The 15,897-nt window shown below is 42.3% G+C and overlaps 1 protein-coding gene across 1 annotated transcript; it reads right to left on the reverse strand.

Moving 5' to 3' along the window:
• Positions 1–2,905: 2,905 nt before the first annotated feature.
• On the reverse strand, positions 2,906–11,955 carry tcea2 (transcription elongation factor A (SII), 2). Its single transcript, XM_056423316.1, has 10 exons — positions 11,843–11,955; positions 9,671–9,733; positions 7,609–7,714; positions 6,793–6,892; positions 6,406–6,575; positions 6,017–6,073; positions 5,581–5,735; positions 5,277–5,423; positions 4,816–4,887; positions 2,906–3,873 (listed from the first exon to the last, which is right to left on the reverse strand). Exons 1-10 carry the CDS (start codon positions 11,909–11,911, stop codon positions 3,727–3,729), a joined length of 1,086 nt encoding a protein of 361 aa, XP_056279291.1. The 5' UTR covers positions 11,912–11,955; the 3' UTR covers positions 2,906–3,726.
• Positions 11,956–15,897: the final 3,942 nt, after the last annotated feature.

Consider the following 15,897-nt stretch of genomic DNA (forward strand, 5'->3'; position numbering starts at 1 on the left):
TTTCCCCACATCAGTAATAGTTTATTCTCTGGGAATCGAGCCCTCATCTTGCCACCTTTTTCTTCTTTGAGATGATAAATGAGTCATAATAAATGTTGGGGGTTGAGAATGTATTTTTCCCAGATCAGCATGATGTTAGAGGAAGAATAATTATGTTGTTTTCCCGACTGGTCGTATTTTTACAACCCGATCGATACTGGATTTTTGATTTGGGAGCCTAGAAGATCTGATAAATGATATACCAGCGGATAGTCTTTTTGTATTTTTGTTTTAAATGTGCAGTAAAAGACAAACGAACAATCTTGATTTTTTTTTAAGAGACCAGGGTTCTCAATAGTAAAAATGCATTTTGACTTGATGGTTTGAACTGAAAGTGAACATGAACTGAGCAGAAACAGACACAGCTGTTGACTCTGTTGATACTCCCAACACTCAGTTCCTAAAAGAAACACACACCCACACACACACACGTCGATTTGTTGTGTATGGGCGTCTGGTCTTTTTCCACAGTAATTTGATGTGTTTGTGTTTGGCAGTAATTAATCTATGAAACACACACACACACACGCACCTTTATCTGGCCATCAATATTTTTCTTCCAGCATTCCTCTCTAGTTTTCTGTTGATGAAGACTGATACTCTTCACTTTAAGAAATGTGTGTTCTCATCAATGTGCAGATAAATGTTTCTTTCTCTCCTGTGAACTTTAGTATTTAGTTTCTATAATATGCAATAATTCTGCCTGTGTATTGGCAATAATCTGGCGCAGCGATATGAATCATGGTACAGGGGTCACCATTCAATACATTACGATGAGTCAAAATATTTTACTGTGTAAAAAGATCTGGTTTTCGAACAAATTAAAATAGCATAGCAAAATACGCGTTACATTTTAGTTAAATAATGATTCATGCAATCAGAATAATGGGGTCTTTATTCACACTACTTTTAGTGAAAAGTAATGTTACTTCCTGTATTCTTGTTGTTCTTAGTTTGTACTCTAGGTTGAAATGCACTTATTGTAAGTCGCTTTGGATAAAAGCGTCTGCTAAATGACATGTAATGTAATGAAATCTGCCACCAGTCTTTCAGGTCAGTGTCCTGGCAGAACTACATGGAAAGAACTATACAATTAATTTCTAATTTTAAGTCAAATAGTCCCAGTTGTTTGAGTTACTTGTTAAACGCTGCCATTTAACTCCTCATTGAACCTGAAGAATCGTTTGACCGATGCACAGCAGGTCAGTGAATGTGCCACAATACAAAGACAACAGGCAAACACATGATAAATGAATTCCCAAATAAATCATTCATAATAAAATATATATATTTTTTATAAAGGAAATTTCACTGGCAGTCGACAACAGCTTATACATTTAACAAGTGTTTACTAAAATGACAAGTCTTGTTTCTATCCTATAAGGGGCCGAGTACACAGCTCGGTCCAGGGCATTTGGAAATAACGACTGTTGGTTTAAGTGTGGGTCAAATTAATTTGAGCTCATCCAGCAACCGCGACTACTTCCGGTCGCCTCCCGTATCGTATCGACATCTCGCTGAGATCTCAGAACACGGTGATGTCACTAATACAGTGACTGGGAGCTTTGCAACCTGGTGAGTGAACTTTCAAAGACAACGGGCAACAACGGTGGAGAGAGGAGGGCCGGGGTTGTCATTTTGAAGAGTAAAGAAAGAAAAGAAAGCGTCGCTTCGTGTTGACAAAGAGATGTGCAATGTCATGGCTGAATATTCAGATGATTGACAACGTGGATGCAACGCAAGAATTCTCAACGCAACGTCTCCAAGTGTGACACACTAACAAATAAACATGATCAAGCGGAAGGAAAGGCAAAATGTTTTAATCCTGCTGAGCACTTTTAGTCGTTGTGCACCGACGATGAGGAGTTGCCCCGAGCGACTGACGCCTGGTTAGCAGCTGCCGTCTGCCCTTTCCTTCAATACCATTTTTTTCTCAATTGTTGTCCCTATTAGTCACACAGATACATGGGGAAATGTGGCCCGTGTTGAATTATAACGCAGTTATTACCATTTTATATTTGTACCAGAATGTTCCTTTAGCTTCAATATGGTTGTGACTTTCATCCCAGTCAACCAAATGCGGTGAAAATAAAAAAACATAAATGACACGGCCACCTGAGTAACCACGTTCTGCCTAAACCACATGCTCTCCATCCAGGAAGAAGAAACCCAACAGAACGGTTCCCCTTCGTCCCTCCCTCTCGTGGAGGGAACGTGCTGCGCTGTTTCCACAACAAACAGAGCTTTCTGTGCCGTGTTTTCTCAGCACGTTTCATCGCCTCAGTCTACATGCTCTCGACGACTCAAGTTTACACTTTAGTCGATTGGATTTATGCTTGTTATATTTCTTTTTACATGTACATCCGGTTCAATGTATTGAGGTCAGAGTGAACAAAGGTGACGCGGCCTTGACTGTTGCCATGATAATGTATTTCGTCATGTTTTATTTTTTCTGTAAGTTTGACTCAATTTTCAGTCTTCAACCACTGATTCAATGTGAAGGTTTTAGGAAAGAATAGATGTCTACAATTGAAGTCAGACACACAGCTGACTTCTCTGTAGTAGAATAGGGAATACTTCGATAAACTGCAGAGGCTTTAGACTAGAGGGTAATTTAGAGGTTCTATGTAGCAGCCCCTTTGGAGAACCTCTCATTTTACTGAAGAATGGTCTGACAGTCTGCCTAGTGGGTGTGGCTACAGTCTGCCCAGCGGGTGTGGCTACAGTCTGCTGAGTGGGTGTGGCTACAGTCTGCCCAGTGGGTGTGGCTACAGGTGCAACACAATGCTGACAAGAACCAGTAGTGATGCTGGTTGTTGCTTTATTATCAGATGGTGGCCGTAAAGTCAACCAGACTTAGAGTATAAAGAGTAGAGGATACTTTTTATTTAAATCTGTTGACAAGCAGTAGAAATATTGAGATGACTACGAAATCCAAACAAGCCAGACAGAAAGAAGAAAGTGCAGGAAAGGGATCTTAATCCAAGAGCCACTTTAATAAAAATGTTAAGGGCAAAATATTGCGGCAGCACAACATGGCAAAGAAAGGCACATCTGCTATTTCCATAAGGCCTAAATGTGATTTATATCTGGCTTAAAGCTTTATCTAGCGTAAGAAAGTGCTCAAAACAAAACAAATGAAACCAAATACACAACATGAACTATCATATTCAACGGCTTTCACTTTTAGACAAAATAAAATAAATGATTTCTTTTCATCCAAATTCAATTCAGTTTGCTTCATGATAGAATAACACACACACACACACACACACACACACACACAGACTCTTCAACAGAACTGTAAAAAAAGAAAAAAGATTGCGATTAAAGATTATTTCAAGATTCATCACTTCTCTACTTATAATTAAAGCTTACATTGCAGCAGATTGCAATTAACAATTACATTTTTTATTTTTATTTTTAAACCATATGTTGATGTCTTCATTAAAAGCTAAAACAAAGTTACACTGATAGTGATTTCAAAACACAATAATATTTTCACCGCTGAAACAAGTTATATTAAAATAGATATCGCATATTTAGGAAATATAAATATATATCTTTAAAGGAGATAATAAAAAATAAAAAATGTCAGAGCCTCATGCCATATTTCAGATTCTCAAAGGACTGAACCACTAACAACAGACGCTTCCCACAAATCATCAGCGCATGAAAGTAGTGACTTCACCTTGACCTCGAGCCAGGAGTAAGGGGGGAAGGGAGGGCCCGGAAAAACTTAGAGGGAGGAGACAACGTGATGAGGAAAGGAGAGAGCTGATATTGAGGGAGGAAGGTGAAGTAGATGTAAACAAGAGGGGGAAGGGACGAAATCTGAGGAAAGTGAGAAAGAAAGAATTAGAGAAGAAAAGAAAGACATTTCACAAAAGTAAGACGAATAAATGTAAAGTACAAACGTTGTGAGGGAAGAGAAACAGGTGGCAGAGAGAGTAAGAAGGACATAAAAAGGTAAACGTAATCAACCCTGACTGAAGGTGAGCAGAGGGGAAGAGAAGGAAAATCAAGCAGAGCCCGGCCTCTGCTGCCACCTTGTGGTGAGATGTTACTCACACGTCAACCCTTCAACCGGAGTGTCGACACTCAGCTATTTAGTGAAGCGACTTAACTCAACCTACAAACCTCAGGAACTCACCTCCTATATGCAACCGAATGACTTTCAACATCTAAGCGTCAATATGTGACAAGAAAGTCCACATATGTCATATATTACGATGTTATGTGTGGATACACAAACAATGTGGGACCTGCCGTCTCATGTGGAGCATATGCGCAATTGATTTTTGTATCTTTAGCCTTAAAGATGCTAACCTCCAAATTCAGAGCATTAATATGCTAACTATTTGCCATTTAGGGATATAGAAAAGTCTCCCTGAGCAGATCATGAAGTCACTCTCCGTCTGTGTGCTTTAATCCAAGCTTCTATCGGTGCTTTGTTTTGGTCCGAGTGCATGTGTGTGTGTGTGGCCCACTGGCTTGTTCATGGCCGCCACAGCTGGGTCTGGACGCCGTTGTCAAGGAAGCGGAGCGCCTCCCCTCGGCTCCCCTGCAAGTGACCCGTTAGCTCGGTCAGCACTTTTGCCATTGTTCGTGCTATTCATGCCGCTAGCTGCTGGCCGCCAGCTCAGCCGTCGCCATGTTAAGGCTCTCAATCATAGATATAGTCTGAATTTGGAATTTAGCACCTTTAAACATTCAGCTGTCTATTTATTTTTTTATACTTCTTTTCATTTCAAAATGCTTCTTCTTTTTTTTTACCTTCCATCGGTTACCGCAACCGTTACACAACACGAAGGTGGTCATGGGCTCGTCAGAACTGCGGATCTGCACCTTTAATTGAACACAAAACATCTTAATGAAGTCGTTTCATTAACCCTTGTGTTGCCTTCGGGTCATTTTGACCCGATTCAATGTTTAATGTCGGTGTTCTTTCGGGAGTCAACAAACAAACATAAAGTACCTCACACTTAAACTTGGAAAACAATATTAATTCTAATAATTTTCTGGAGATTTTAATAGCTGGGTTCATATTGACCTCAAGGGTAAAATATGTGAGTAAATATAAAGGTAACAGGAGGGTGAAACATTGAATCGGGTCATATTGACCCGAAGGCGACAGGAGGGTGAAACATTGAATCGGGTCAAATTGACCCGAAGGCAACACAAGGGTTAACACTGTGTCCAAACACAATTGTGTGTGTGTGTGTGTGTGTGTGTACCTGTGTGTACGAGCAGTTCTTTCCACGGCACTTGCTGCAGATGAACATGTCCGTCTCAGTTCCCCCGACCTTCGTCAGCTGATGCTCTCTAATGGACTCTTTAGTCAGACTCTCTCTCATCAGCTTCAGCTCTGCACTTGCCATCTCCTACACACACACACACACACACACGTTCTGTACTAGCCTTCATCGATGTAATAGCGCCCCTTGCCCCTGACCCTCATCGAACCTGAAACCTCATTCTAACCAAAGCCCTAAAACCAACTGATGAGTGAGGATGAGACCCAATGATTGCATGGCTGACCTCAGCCGTCATGGAGGCGATGCGTTGCGCCGAGATGTTCCCACACAGCACGTTACGCCGCAGGTCGGGATTCTTCTGGTCCTTGAGGTTGGAGATGCGGCTTCGTAGACGAGTTTTATATTTTATATCTGTGGTTTTAAACTCCTGGAAGATCTGTGGGCACGAGGAGCGGTCAAGGACTGACACACGGAGAGAAGAATTCAAATGATGTTCAAACTATTGAGCCGGCTCTCATTCATGTCAATGAGGTGGACAAAATGCTGAGCGGACAGAGTCGCACTGTCAGGGAAACACTTGAGCGGCGTGATCAAAGTGAATCACGCCCCGTCGCTCAGTAATCTCAGATTAAGATCGTTCATGCAGGTGTGAAACCCGGTTTCTGTTTGTTCATGTGGAACTTTGTGTCCTTAAAGTTGCTGATGACACAAAAGGATATCCTCTTCAATCTGTGCTGCAAGATTCTCACAGTGGACTCCGATGGTCTTGTGGTCATCTGGAGAACACACACACACACACACAAATTCAATTTGAGCTCAGACACTATTGACCTCAAGGTTCGTTCCGTAACTGCTATGCAGCTTCCGGTCAGGTCACATGACCTCGGTCAGCACATGAAGTCATGGTAATGTAGATATTAATTTCCTGAGCATGATAACACTTGAATGTGCTCTTGAAGATCATGTGATCCGATGTAAAGCTCCGGAAAACAGCTAATAAATGGACGTAGTGGGGAGTTTTTTTTCAGCCTGTAGTCTGAATTCTTAACCAAATGTGAGGATTTAAGAAGTGTAAAAAACGCCGTCTATCAAGTAATAATCCTCTCACCATCAGTCTGCAGCGCTGCCACCAGCAGCTCTCGACACTTGTTCCGCACACTGTGGGTGGTGGTGGGGGCCGGAGGGAGTAGGGTTGGGGTCGTGTGGGAGGTGGGTGGGGTGGGTTGGGTGGGTGTCGTTGGCATGGAGGGTGGGGTGGGGGACTCCCCTGACTTCTTTCTGCTGATTAACAGGAGGAGAAAATATGAAGACAAATTGTAGTCGGGTTTGGATTGAGAGAAACAGGTCGCGACTGGTTAGAGGACCATTCCACTTTAAATCCTCTTCTGTCTATCATATCTGCGATATGAAAACGGTTCCGTCACGTCTGTGTTCAACAGGGACCTCATCCAACAGCAGGTGTGACCAAACATCACAGCGTCACTTTGCCACAGACCTTTTCTCGCTGCTGCCGGAGTCCTTGGAGGTGGACGGCGACCTCACGGGAGAGCCGTCTTTCTTCTTCTCCTTTTCCTCCGACTTCCCCTCTACACCGTCTGCAGGACGAGACACGCAACAAACCGGCGAGAACAAGCGGTGAAGAAACACCTGCAGCACACACACTCTGTCCAAACATCTCACTGTCGGAGCACACACACACTTGACGCCACTCTCTTCTCCTTCTTTATTACGCAAAGTCCATTTCTGCCTTGAAGGTGAATTCCTTCTCGTGGCCAGCAGGGGGCGACTCCTCTGGTGGCCATAAGCCGTCCGTTTGTATTGTCGGGAAGAAAATGACCCCAATTCTTGATTGATTTATTATCTCAGTAAATATTGTAAACTTTAAAAGTTTCTGGTCTCAATTCTTAGTTTTAAAACAACTTGATGTTTGTTCAGTAAATTATTGTCCCATTTTGAGGATGGCTACTTGGTGATTGACAGGTTGCTACCACCGCAGCATTTGGAAGCTGTTCGTGTTCTTTCCTCAGAACTTTTACCCATTCCCATTTTGGTCACCTAAACATGTTTACAGCGTTGGGTTTTCAGCTCGGCTCTCTTGTGTTGCTTCTTGGTTGCAAAGAAGCAAGAATGTGAATGCGACGGAAGATCTACAAAATGGTGGTCTGGCAAATCAAGACATTTGCATCGTGGACTCTGGGAATACACGTCTCTTCCATCAGTACTTGCTCTTGACTTACTAACCACCAGCCAAAGCCTGTCCACTCCTAGACTCACAACGCCAGAAGATCAAGAACACACACGACACACTTACCCAGCAGCTTCTTCCAGGACTTGATGAGAACTTTGGCCAAAGTCTGAACTTCTTCATCTGAACTGTGTTTCCTCACCGCGTTCACAGACATCCCAACTCTAGTGGACTGCAGAGATTGAAACAGACATTTATTTTCAAAAATTGTAATTGATAAAAGAAGAAAATGTGTTTCGTTAAGTTTTTCTGCTACTCTGGACTTCTTTAGGAAATAATCCTAAAACGCAGGAATGATTCGTCAATGAGTTTTTGGTTAAATGCCTGAAATAAGTTCAGTGGTTAACACAAGCTTTGGAGATTTTAACGTTTTGTTATGTAACATAAACATTTGTCAGTAAATACTCCTCTCGTTTTGAATGCCTTTAAAAAGTCAGTTGGCTAAATGACACAACAGACCACCGTTAACCTAGTGGTTGTGACATGAAGTCATGTGACTGTGGTGTATTTATTTAATAGCCTTACAATAAATGTTTTACTTCTGCCAATTATATTTACGTTTCAAAAATCCCCCCAAAAATGTGTGGATCGGTGAAGATTATGTTGCTGAATAAAAACTTGTTTTCTCCAGTCGGTGGTCATGTGATTGGCCTCTCTGTCGACAGACACTAAACTACAGCTCCACAAATATGGCCTTGTAGAGTCGGTCCCATCTGTGATCTGAGCACTCCGACTCGACTCCAGGACGTAGTCTGGACCGATTGTTTTTTGTCCACCAGTTTACGATTACTGCCCAAAACCAACGGCATCAGGGATTGAACTGCGTCGAGTCGGATTAAAATGGACAATATGTAGGCTTGTAAAAAACACCCTTAATGTATTGAATGAAATGTCATATATATAGTGAACATTTCAGTCAATCTCGCCCTCTGTTTCTTCCTCCTGAGCCGTGCTGTCGACATTGTATAACTAGAACGGGCACTCGGTAGAGCGCATACCTTCGCATATCACAAGATTGGGCATTGAATTATAAACATTTTGGCATAGTTGCATGCCAATTGGATAAAAATTGACCGCACTATGGTAAAAAGAAGATTTTTACCTTTCCGTGACCTTGACCTTTGACCCGATTGATCCCAAAATCTAATCAAATGGTCCCCGGATAATAACCAATCATCCCACCAAATTTAATGCGATTAAAGAAGATTTTGACCTTTTCATGACCTTGACCCGATCGATCCCAAAATCTAATCAAATGGTCCCCAGATAATAACCAATCATCCCACCAAATTTCATGCGATTCGGTTTAAAACTTTTTTTGTTATGCGAGGAACACGCATACAAATAAATAAATAAATACACGGCGATAAAAACATAACCTTCCGCATTTTCAATGCGAAGGTAATTAGTTACTGCGAGTCCTCCTGACTGTTCTTGGTGTGCTGTCACCGCGTCGTTCTGCTACGACATGCACGACACAACAAAAAAAACAGGAAAAGTATATAATGTTTTGTTTCCTTTTTTGTCAGTAAAAATTTCGAGATTTTGGGAACGATTTTAATTTTCAAACCACAACACAGCCTCCTCTCGTCACATCGACAATATTGCATGTTGCAGTGTTCCATGACGTCATTGCCATCTCGTCTTTGCATACCCTTAGTCTTAGAAAAAAAGGTTGTTGGCTGACATTTAGTCATAGTTTTCGTGCCATTGTGCAGATTTAAAACAGTGACATTTTAGATGTTAACATTGTTACAAGTCTATAAAGAACAACTTGACTGAGAAGAGGATGTGCCACTGCTTGTGGTCAGAAGTATGCTTCCTGTGACCTCACCCAACAGTGACCTCAAAGTTGTCGGGACACGCCCTTCAGTAAACATCGACTTCACTTCAGCGTGACTCAAAGTTAACTCCCGGAGCTCCTCGTGAACTTCACTTACGAACTTAAATTGAATAATAATTACTAACTTCCGCTTCGCAGAGCGTTTCTGATGGCCAGCCGTGGTGGATGTCCATACCGTACTTACTGAAACAGACTTGTGCGGTAAATAATCTTGTGTCAGTTGTTTCGTGGCTTTGGGTGCACTAGGCGGTGGCCGTGACACGGCAGGGGGGCGGAGTCAATTACCTGCAGGGTCTCCAGAGACATCTTGATGTTCTTTAGTTCCCTCAGCAGGTCGAGAGCTCCGTCCTGTAGATGCAAACCAATGGAAACCTTCACAATAGCATCCTAGCCAGTCCATGTGGCGAGATCGACTCCCAACATTAACGGCTCAGTGAGGGGACCTGGAGGAAGAATCTGGGCCGAACCCAATGGCGTCCGTCCGAGCATTTAAAATCAACAGAAATAATCACAAATGTGTTCTTGCCTCCCACAGCGTAGCAGTTGTCAACCACACTCCGCGCGACAGTTGTTCAATGTATACTCAAGGTCATACTAAAGGTCACCAAGAGAAGGATGAAACAACAAGACTGAATTTAAGTGAGTGGAGCGTTCTGTGTGGAGCTCATGCTCGAGAGTTTCACTTTAATCTGTCCCATATTTAGGACGAATAGGCGTTCGTACATGACACCAGGAATTCCATATTTGGGTAAATTCAGATGATCCAAAAGCTGCCAAATTGAATACGATGGGACGTTCTGCGAAGCAGATGGATGAGGGCTCGCTTTTTCTCAACCCCCCTCGAGTTATTACCGCCTCAGTAGCTCTGCATAGCTTTTAGCCTCCTTGTTGAGCCTCTGGCTGAATGCTTATTGTACGGCGAGGGCTCATTTGAGAATGAAAGGCCAGTACCCTTAAAATGATACAAATAGAGTATTTCCCTTGATACCTTTTTTATTTGATACCATTTATGTGAATAGGAGTGGTCTGTGTGTCCCACTGGCTCGCTGGTTGCCGTTCATCATATAGCGCATGGCGCTGATAACGTCGTCCTGAACCACGAGGACGGAACGCCGTTGTTTTCGCGGGACCCTCCGCTTTCCCATGAGGTCGACCCCATTAGCTTAGTCAGCACTGGTTGTGCTTTTAGCACCGTTAGCTGATAGCAGCCGGCTCAACGATGACCGCGTTGAGAGCCGCGTGCAGTGTACGGCCGTTGGTCAATTACATGATCGGCTGCAATTATTAATTATTACTAATTATTTTGTTTTTAGGAACAAAAGGGATAGATGTTAGTGCCAAAAAGAAAACGAGTTACGATACCACATGTAATATGGTTATTTCGTATTTAGTAGCAATACCCACGCCAAAAAACCTCCCGTCTAAAACCAATGCTAGCTGTTGAATATACATTAAGATATGGGCATATCAAGATCCTTTGATGAAACTGAATACCGACAAACAAAAAAATATGCACTTAAATATATGCATCTGCAAAGACACTTTTCCTTCTGGAGTGAACACCTCTACCAAATGTTCTAACCGGGATGATACCTGATGTGATTTGGCCTGTATGCTGGACGTGGCCTCAAAGTGGTGATGCAGATCATGAAACTTTGACTCAAATATCATCAGTTTTAGTTTTGTATGAACCCAGTCATTTCGTATTTATATGGTGATCAATACCTTTTGCAGATTTTAATACGTTTGGTGGGGTATTTAAATTAGTTAACCTTTTTTAAATATCGATAACTTTCTTGCTAGGGATTATAAATTCAACAAAAATGAATCTGACATCCATCAGCGTATGGAGCGAACTGCCCTAAGCGTATATTGTTAGATAGATTTTTTAATTTTTTATTCTACATATTCTTCTGACATGTATTTATTAACTGACCGTTGTTTTCCAATAGAAAAGTAAAACCTATATAGATCCTAAACAGGCATGTGTGAAGTATCCGACAATCCAATGTGCTAGTATGTGGAATGTAAATACTATAAATAAATACAAATTTAAAAAAGAATACTTCTTCTAGGATTCCGTTTTAACTAGACACTCCAATATAGACCACGTGTGATTTAAATAATCCCTGAAGCATTTCACTTTTTGTTTTAGGTTAATAAACTCTGCAGTGAGTTGACAAGATAATTGATAATTGCTTCAAGGTGCGCGTGATATAATTGGCAGCTTTGTGACCAATCGCTGCAGTGATTATCACCAAACTTTCCCCCCTAATCATCACTAACAGAAGCAGCAACCTTGAGTGAAATTATTAGCAGAAATCCTCCCGCGCACAGCCGCGGATTCATCGCACTGTTTCCAGAATGTTCCTCCCCGCAGTTAAAGGTAGAGCTCATCACCTGGTCGGGGTTTCTGCGGATGCTGCAACTGTTTTTGTTTTTGTTTTTTGCACTCACCGTATTCTTCTTGTGCACCATTTTATCCAAGTTTTTGGCGATGTGCTCCACCTCCTGGTGTTGGGCCATTTTGAGCAGATGCGTCTCCGTCAGTTGTCCTCCTCTGCGGCGGAGAAAACCCCCATTTATGGAAGGACACGTCTGCCAGTCTCTCTCTATTTCCTCCACTTTACGCAGCCTGTCTGTCTCCTTCTCTCGCAGCTGCTGCCTCCCTCTCGTTTGTTGTTGTGTGTCGCTGAGGGATGCTGGGAGTTGTAGTTTTCTTTTTACGAAGTCCGCCGGGAGTATCTTGAACACAACTTGTTTTACACTCGTCGTCGGGCGTCTGACTTGTCAAGATGGGCCCTTCATCAATCATAAATAAACCCGATGATGGGAAATATGTAGACCTATATGGTCTATCGTAGACTATGTGTTGGACGTAATTCGACCAGGAAGCATGTATGGTTGTTGCATCATGATCCATATGCTTACCTGTAGATTCACAACATAGTTTCAATACAACGTGTTTTTGTATGAATGCATGCCACCGTGTGTTGCCCATTGTTAAACTCATTGTAGAGAGACTCGTGTCTCGATATACAATAGTATCGACTCCAATGCGTGCGCTGCTTGCATGAATTGAAACAAAAGATACCGCCGGTGAAGGGATCTATTTGTCACGTGACGCCTCTCAGGTCTGGGCGTGACGTTGCTGCTGCAGCCTCAGCATCTCGTCTGCGTGGACTCTCCTCAGGACCCGACATGGACCGCTCAACGTTCACACACATGTTCACATATTACTCTGATAGATATGATAATAAAGGGTATACATAACATGTCAATCATATTAGAATTTGCCATACGTGCCCCCCCCCCTACACACACACACACACCCCGCAACAAACAAAAAGCAAGTGAATCGGACCAGATGAGTTGCTTGTAGTACTTTGCTCTATTTACTTATTTGAATTTTTTTCTTTTTCGACAATTTTTCTTCTTCTTTTTTGACATGTTTTTTTACTTTTTTGTTTTGTTTAAATGCACAGCCTAACTATACATTGAGGTGCAGTAAGGAAATATATTGCCGTATAACATATAGCTACACAGATGTGATTTCAGAGCAGTTAAAGCAATAACTGTACAGTGTTTTGTTTCTGATAAATGTGTACAAAGGTGCTCGAAAGCCAGGTGGTATCGTTCCAATTCCTAGAGGGAGATTCCTCTTTTGGTAAACACTGAAACCCCACCAGCTACCTGTTTATTCGCCTGGGAGTACTTGCTGTGTCCTTCCTCTAGATGGCGGTGTTAAGTTATTTTGTGGGTGAAGAGACCAAATTCTGTGAACTCAACAATATTAGGAAACTATTTGACTTGACGTCTCAAAGTTGATGTAACTGCAGTTTCAGTCCTTTAGTGAAAAGAAGGTTTTTATGTCTGTTCCTCTGTAATACGTCATCATGGGATCCTACGTCTAGTGACTGAAGGCTAAACTGAGACCTCTGAGTGCAGGGATGTTTTCCTTCTATTTGATTTGCTGGTTGGCTTTCCTTTACCTCAGAACTGTAAATATTTTAACATTTGTCTATTGAGCACTTTTCAAAACCAAGTTCAACAAGTAGTTCACACAAGGAAGCAACTTTAATCAACAAATACAAAAAATAAGATCAAAGTGAATTATTTTCTAAATAACAGATCAAATCAATTCAAGTGATCAAAAACGAATCAATAAACGGTCTAATGTGAAGTTCAGAGCATATCTATGACTTGTGAATAGTTTCCACACGGCATATAGCGACATCTCAGCCGGCCGCTCACAGCTAACGGCGTTGACAAAGGCAACAGTGCTGATGAATGTGAGCAGATGCCCTGAAAATGTGGCCCAGTCACAAATTATGAGCAACTATCCTAAATATTTGTTTTTTAAAGTTAGACAAAACCATCACAGCCTGATAAAACATGAAATACTTATCGGTGTGACGCATCATGTTGGTGTTGCCATCAAACATTATGAATTATGACTGCTGTTGGTTTTTATTTTGCCGTGTACAGAAATCTTGCGAAATGATAAACGCCTACGAAGGGAAATGAAACATCGCTGACGAGAAGGAGGCCCAGACCACCCTCAATGTCCCGGTTCACCCGTTCTCATCGGGTTACGACTGCGGAGAGATAACTGTGTTTACTTGAAGGGGAACCGGGGGGCGGGCGCTACGCTTCTGTGACAACGCCATCAGCTGTTAGAGCGCAGTGGGGGTCAAGAGCTAGCCAATAGGGGTCATGAACTAGCCAGTGGGGGTCATGAGCTAGCCAGTGGGGGTCATGAGCTAGCCAATAGGGGTCATGAGCTAGCCAATATGGATCATGAGCTAGCCAATAGGGGTCATGAACTAGCCAATAGGGGTCATGAACTAGCCAATATGGATCATGAACTAGCCAATAGGGGTCAAGAACTAGCCAGTGGGGGTCATGAGCTAGCCAGTGGGGGTCATGAGCTAGCCAATAGGGGTCATGAGCTAGCCAATATGGATCATGAGCTAGCCAATAGGGGTCATGAGCTAGCCAATAGGGGTCATGAACTAGCCAATAGGTGGTGCCCAGCGAATAATGTGGGCTACGTAGACAACTGGAAGACTTTCTGGGGAAAACCTGATCTGATGAGGAGAGACGGCATTCATCCCACGTTGGACGGAGCGCATCTCATTTCTGCGAATATGACCAAGTTGATCACCGGACTTAATCTATGACAACCCAGGGTTCAGATCAGGAACCGGGAGCAGAGTTGTAGTTTAACACCCTTCTCTGCTCTTCCATTCGAGCAGTTACCCACCCTTGACTTTAGAGTAGAGACTGTGTCTGTCCCACGGCCACTTCAATTAAATAAATCAAAAGTAAGCAGAAGAGGAGTCGTACACAATAACCTTATACAAGTTAACACAATTATTTCAGCAGTGCAACAAAATAGGTCTATTAAATGTGGTCTCCTAAATATTCGATCTCTGTCATCTAAAGCTGTGTTACTGAATGATTTAATATCAGATAATCACATTGATTTATGTTGCCTAACTGAAACCTGGCTGAGCCATGAAGAATATGTCTGCCTGAATGAATCGACTCCTCCAAGTCATATTAATACTCACATTCCTCGAGGCACCGGTCGAGGAGGTGGAGTAGCAGCCATCTTTGAATCGAGCCTATTAATTAATCCTCAACCAAAATTACACTACACCTCATTTGAAAGCCTTGTTCTTAGTCTTTCACATCCAACCTGGAAAACACTACAGCCAATTCGATTTGTGATTCTGTACCGCCACCAGGTCCATATTCAGAGTTTATATCTGAATTCTCAGAATTTATATCAAGTTTGGTTCTTAAAACCGATAAAGTTATTATTGTTGGAGATTTTAATATCCATGTGGATGTTGATAATGATTGCCTTAGTGCTGCATTCATCTCCTTGTTGGACTCGATTGGCTTCTGTCAGAGAGTACAGAAACCCACTCACAGCTTTGGCCACACGCTTGATCTTGTTCTTACTTATGGCGTTGACATTGAGCATTTGAACGTCTTCCCACAGAATCCTCTTCTGTCAGACCACAACCTCATAACTTTTGAATTTATACTACCGGAGTGTACTCCGTTAGTCAAAAGTTTCTACACTAGATGTCTAACTGATAGTGCTGTAGCTAAATTTAAAGAAGCGATTCCTTCTGTATTTGATTCGATACCACGTCTCAATATAACAGAGGACTCCTGGTCTAACTTTAGTCCGTCCCAGATTGATCATCTTGTTGACAGTGCCATAGGCTCTCTGAGAATGACACTGGACTCGATAGCCCTCTGAAGAAGAAGACAGTGAGGAAGAGGAGGTTTGCTCCTGGTATAACCTCAGACCCGCAAACTGAAGCAAGCGTCACGAAAGCTTGAACGCATATGGCGTTCAACTAATCTCAAGAATCCCGCTTAGTTTGGCGAGATAGTCTTAAAACATATAAGAAGGCCCTCCGTAATGCCAGAGCAGCCTATTACTCATCAATAATAGAAAAAAATTAAAACAACCCCAGGTTTCTCTTCAG

This window comes from Pseudoliparis swirei, chromosome 9 (assembly GCF_029220125.1).
Source record: "Pseudoliparis swirei isolate HS2019 ecotype Mariana Trench chromosome 9, NWPU_hadal_v1, whole genome shotgun sequence".
NCBI classification, from domain to species: domain Eukaryota; kingdom Metazoa; phylum Chordata; class Actinopteri; order Perciformes; family Liparidae; genus Pseudoliparis; species Pseudoliparis swirei.

What these genes read in the sequence shown, in the direction of transcription:
- tcea2 (XM_056423316.1), bottom strand. Translation starts at nt 11,911, where the DNA reads ATGGCCCAACACCAGGAGGTGGAGCACATCGCCAAAAACTTGGATAAA. An exon ending in GGCAGCGCTGCAGACTGATG is followed by an intron (nt 6,074 to 6,405) that starts GTGAGAGGATTA and finishes TGTGTTCTCCAG; the next exon opens with ATGACCACAAGACCATCGGA. An exon ending in AGAACTGCTCGTACACACAG is followed by an intron (nt 4,888 to 5,276) that starts GTACACACACAC and finishes GTTCAATTAAAG; the next exon opens with GTGCAGATCCGCAGTTCTGA.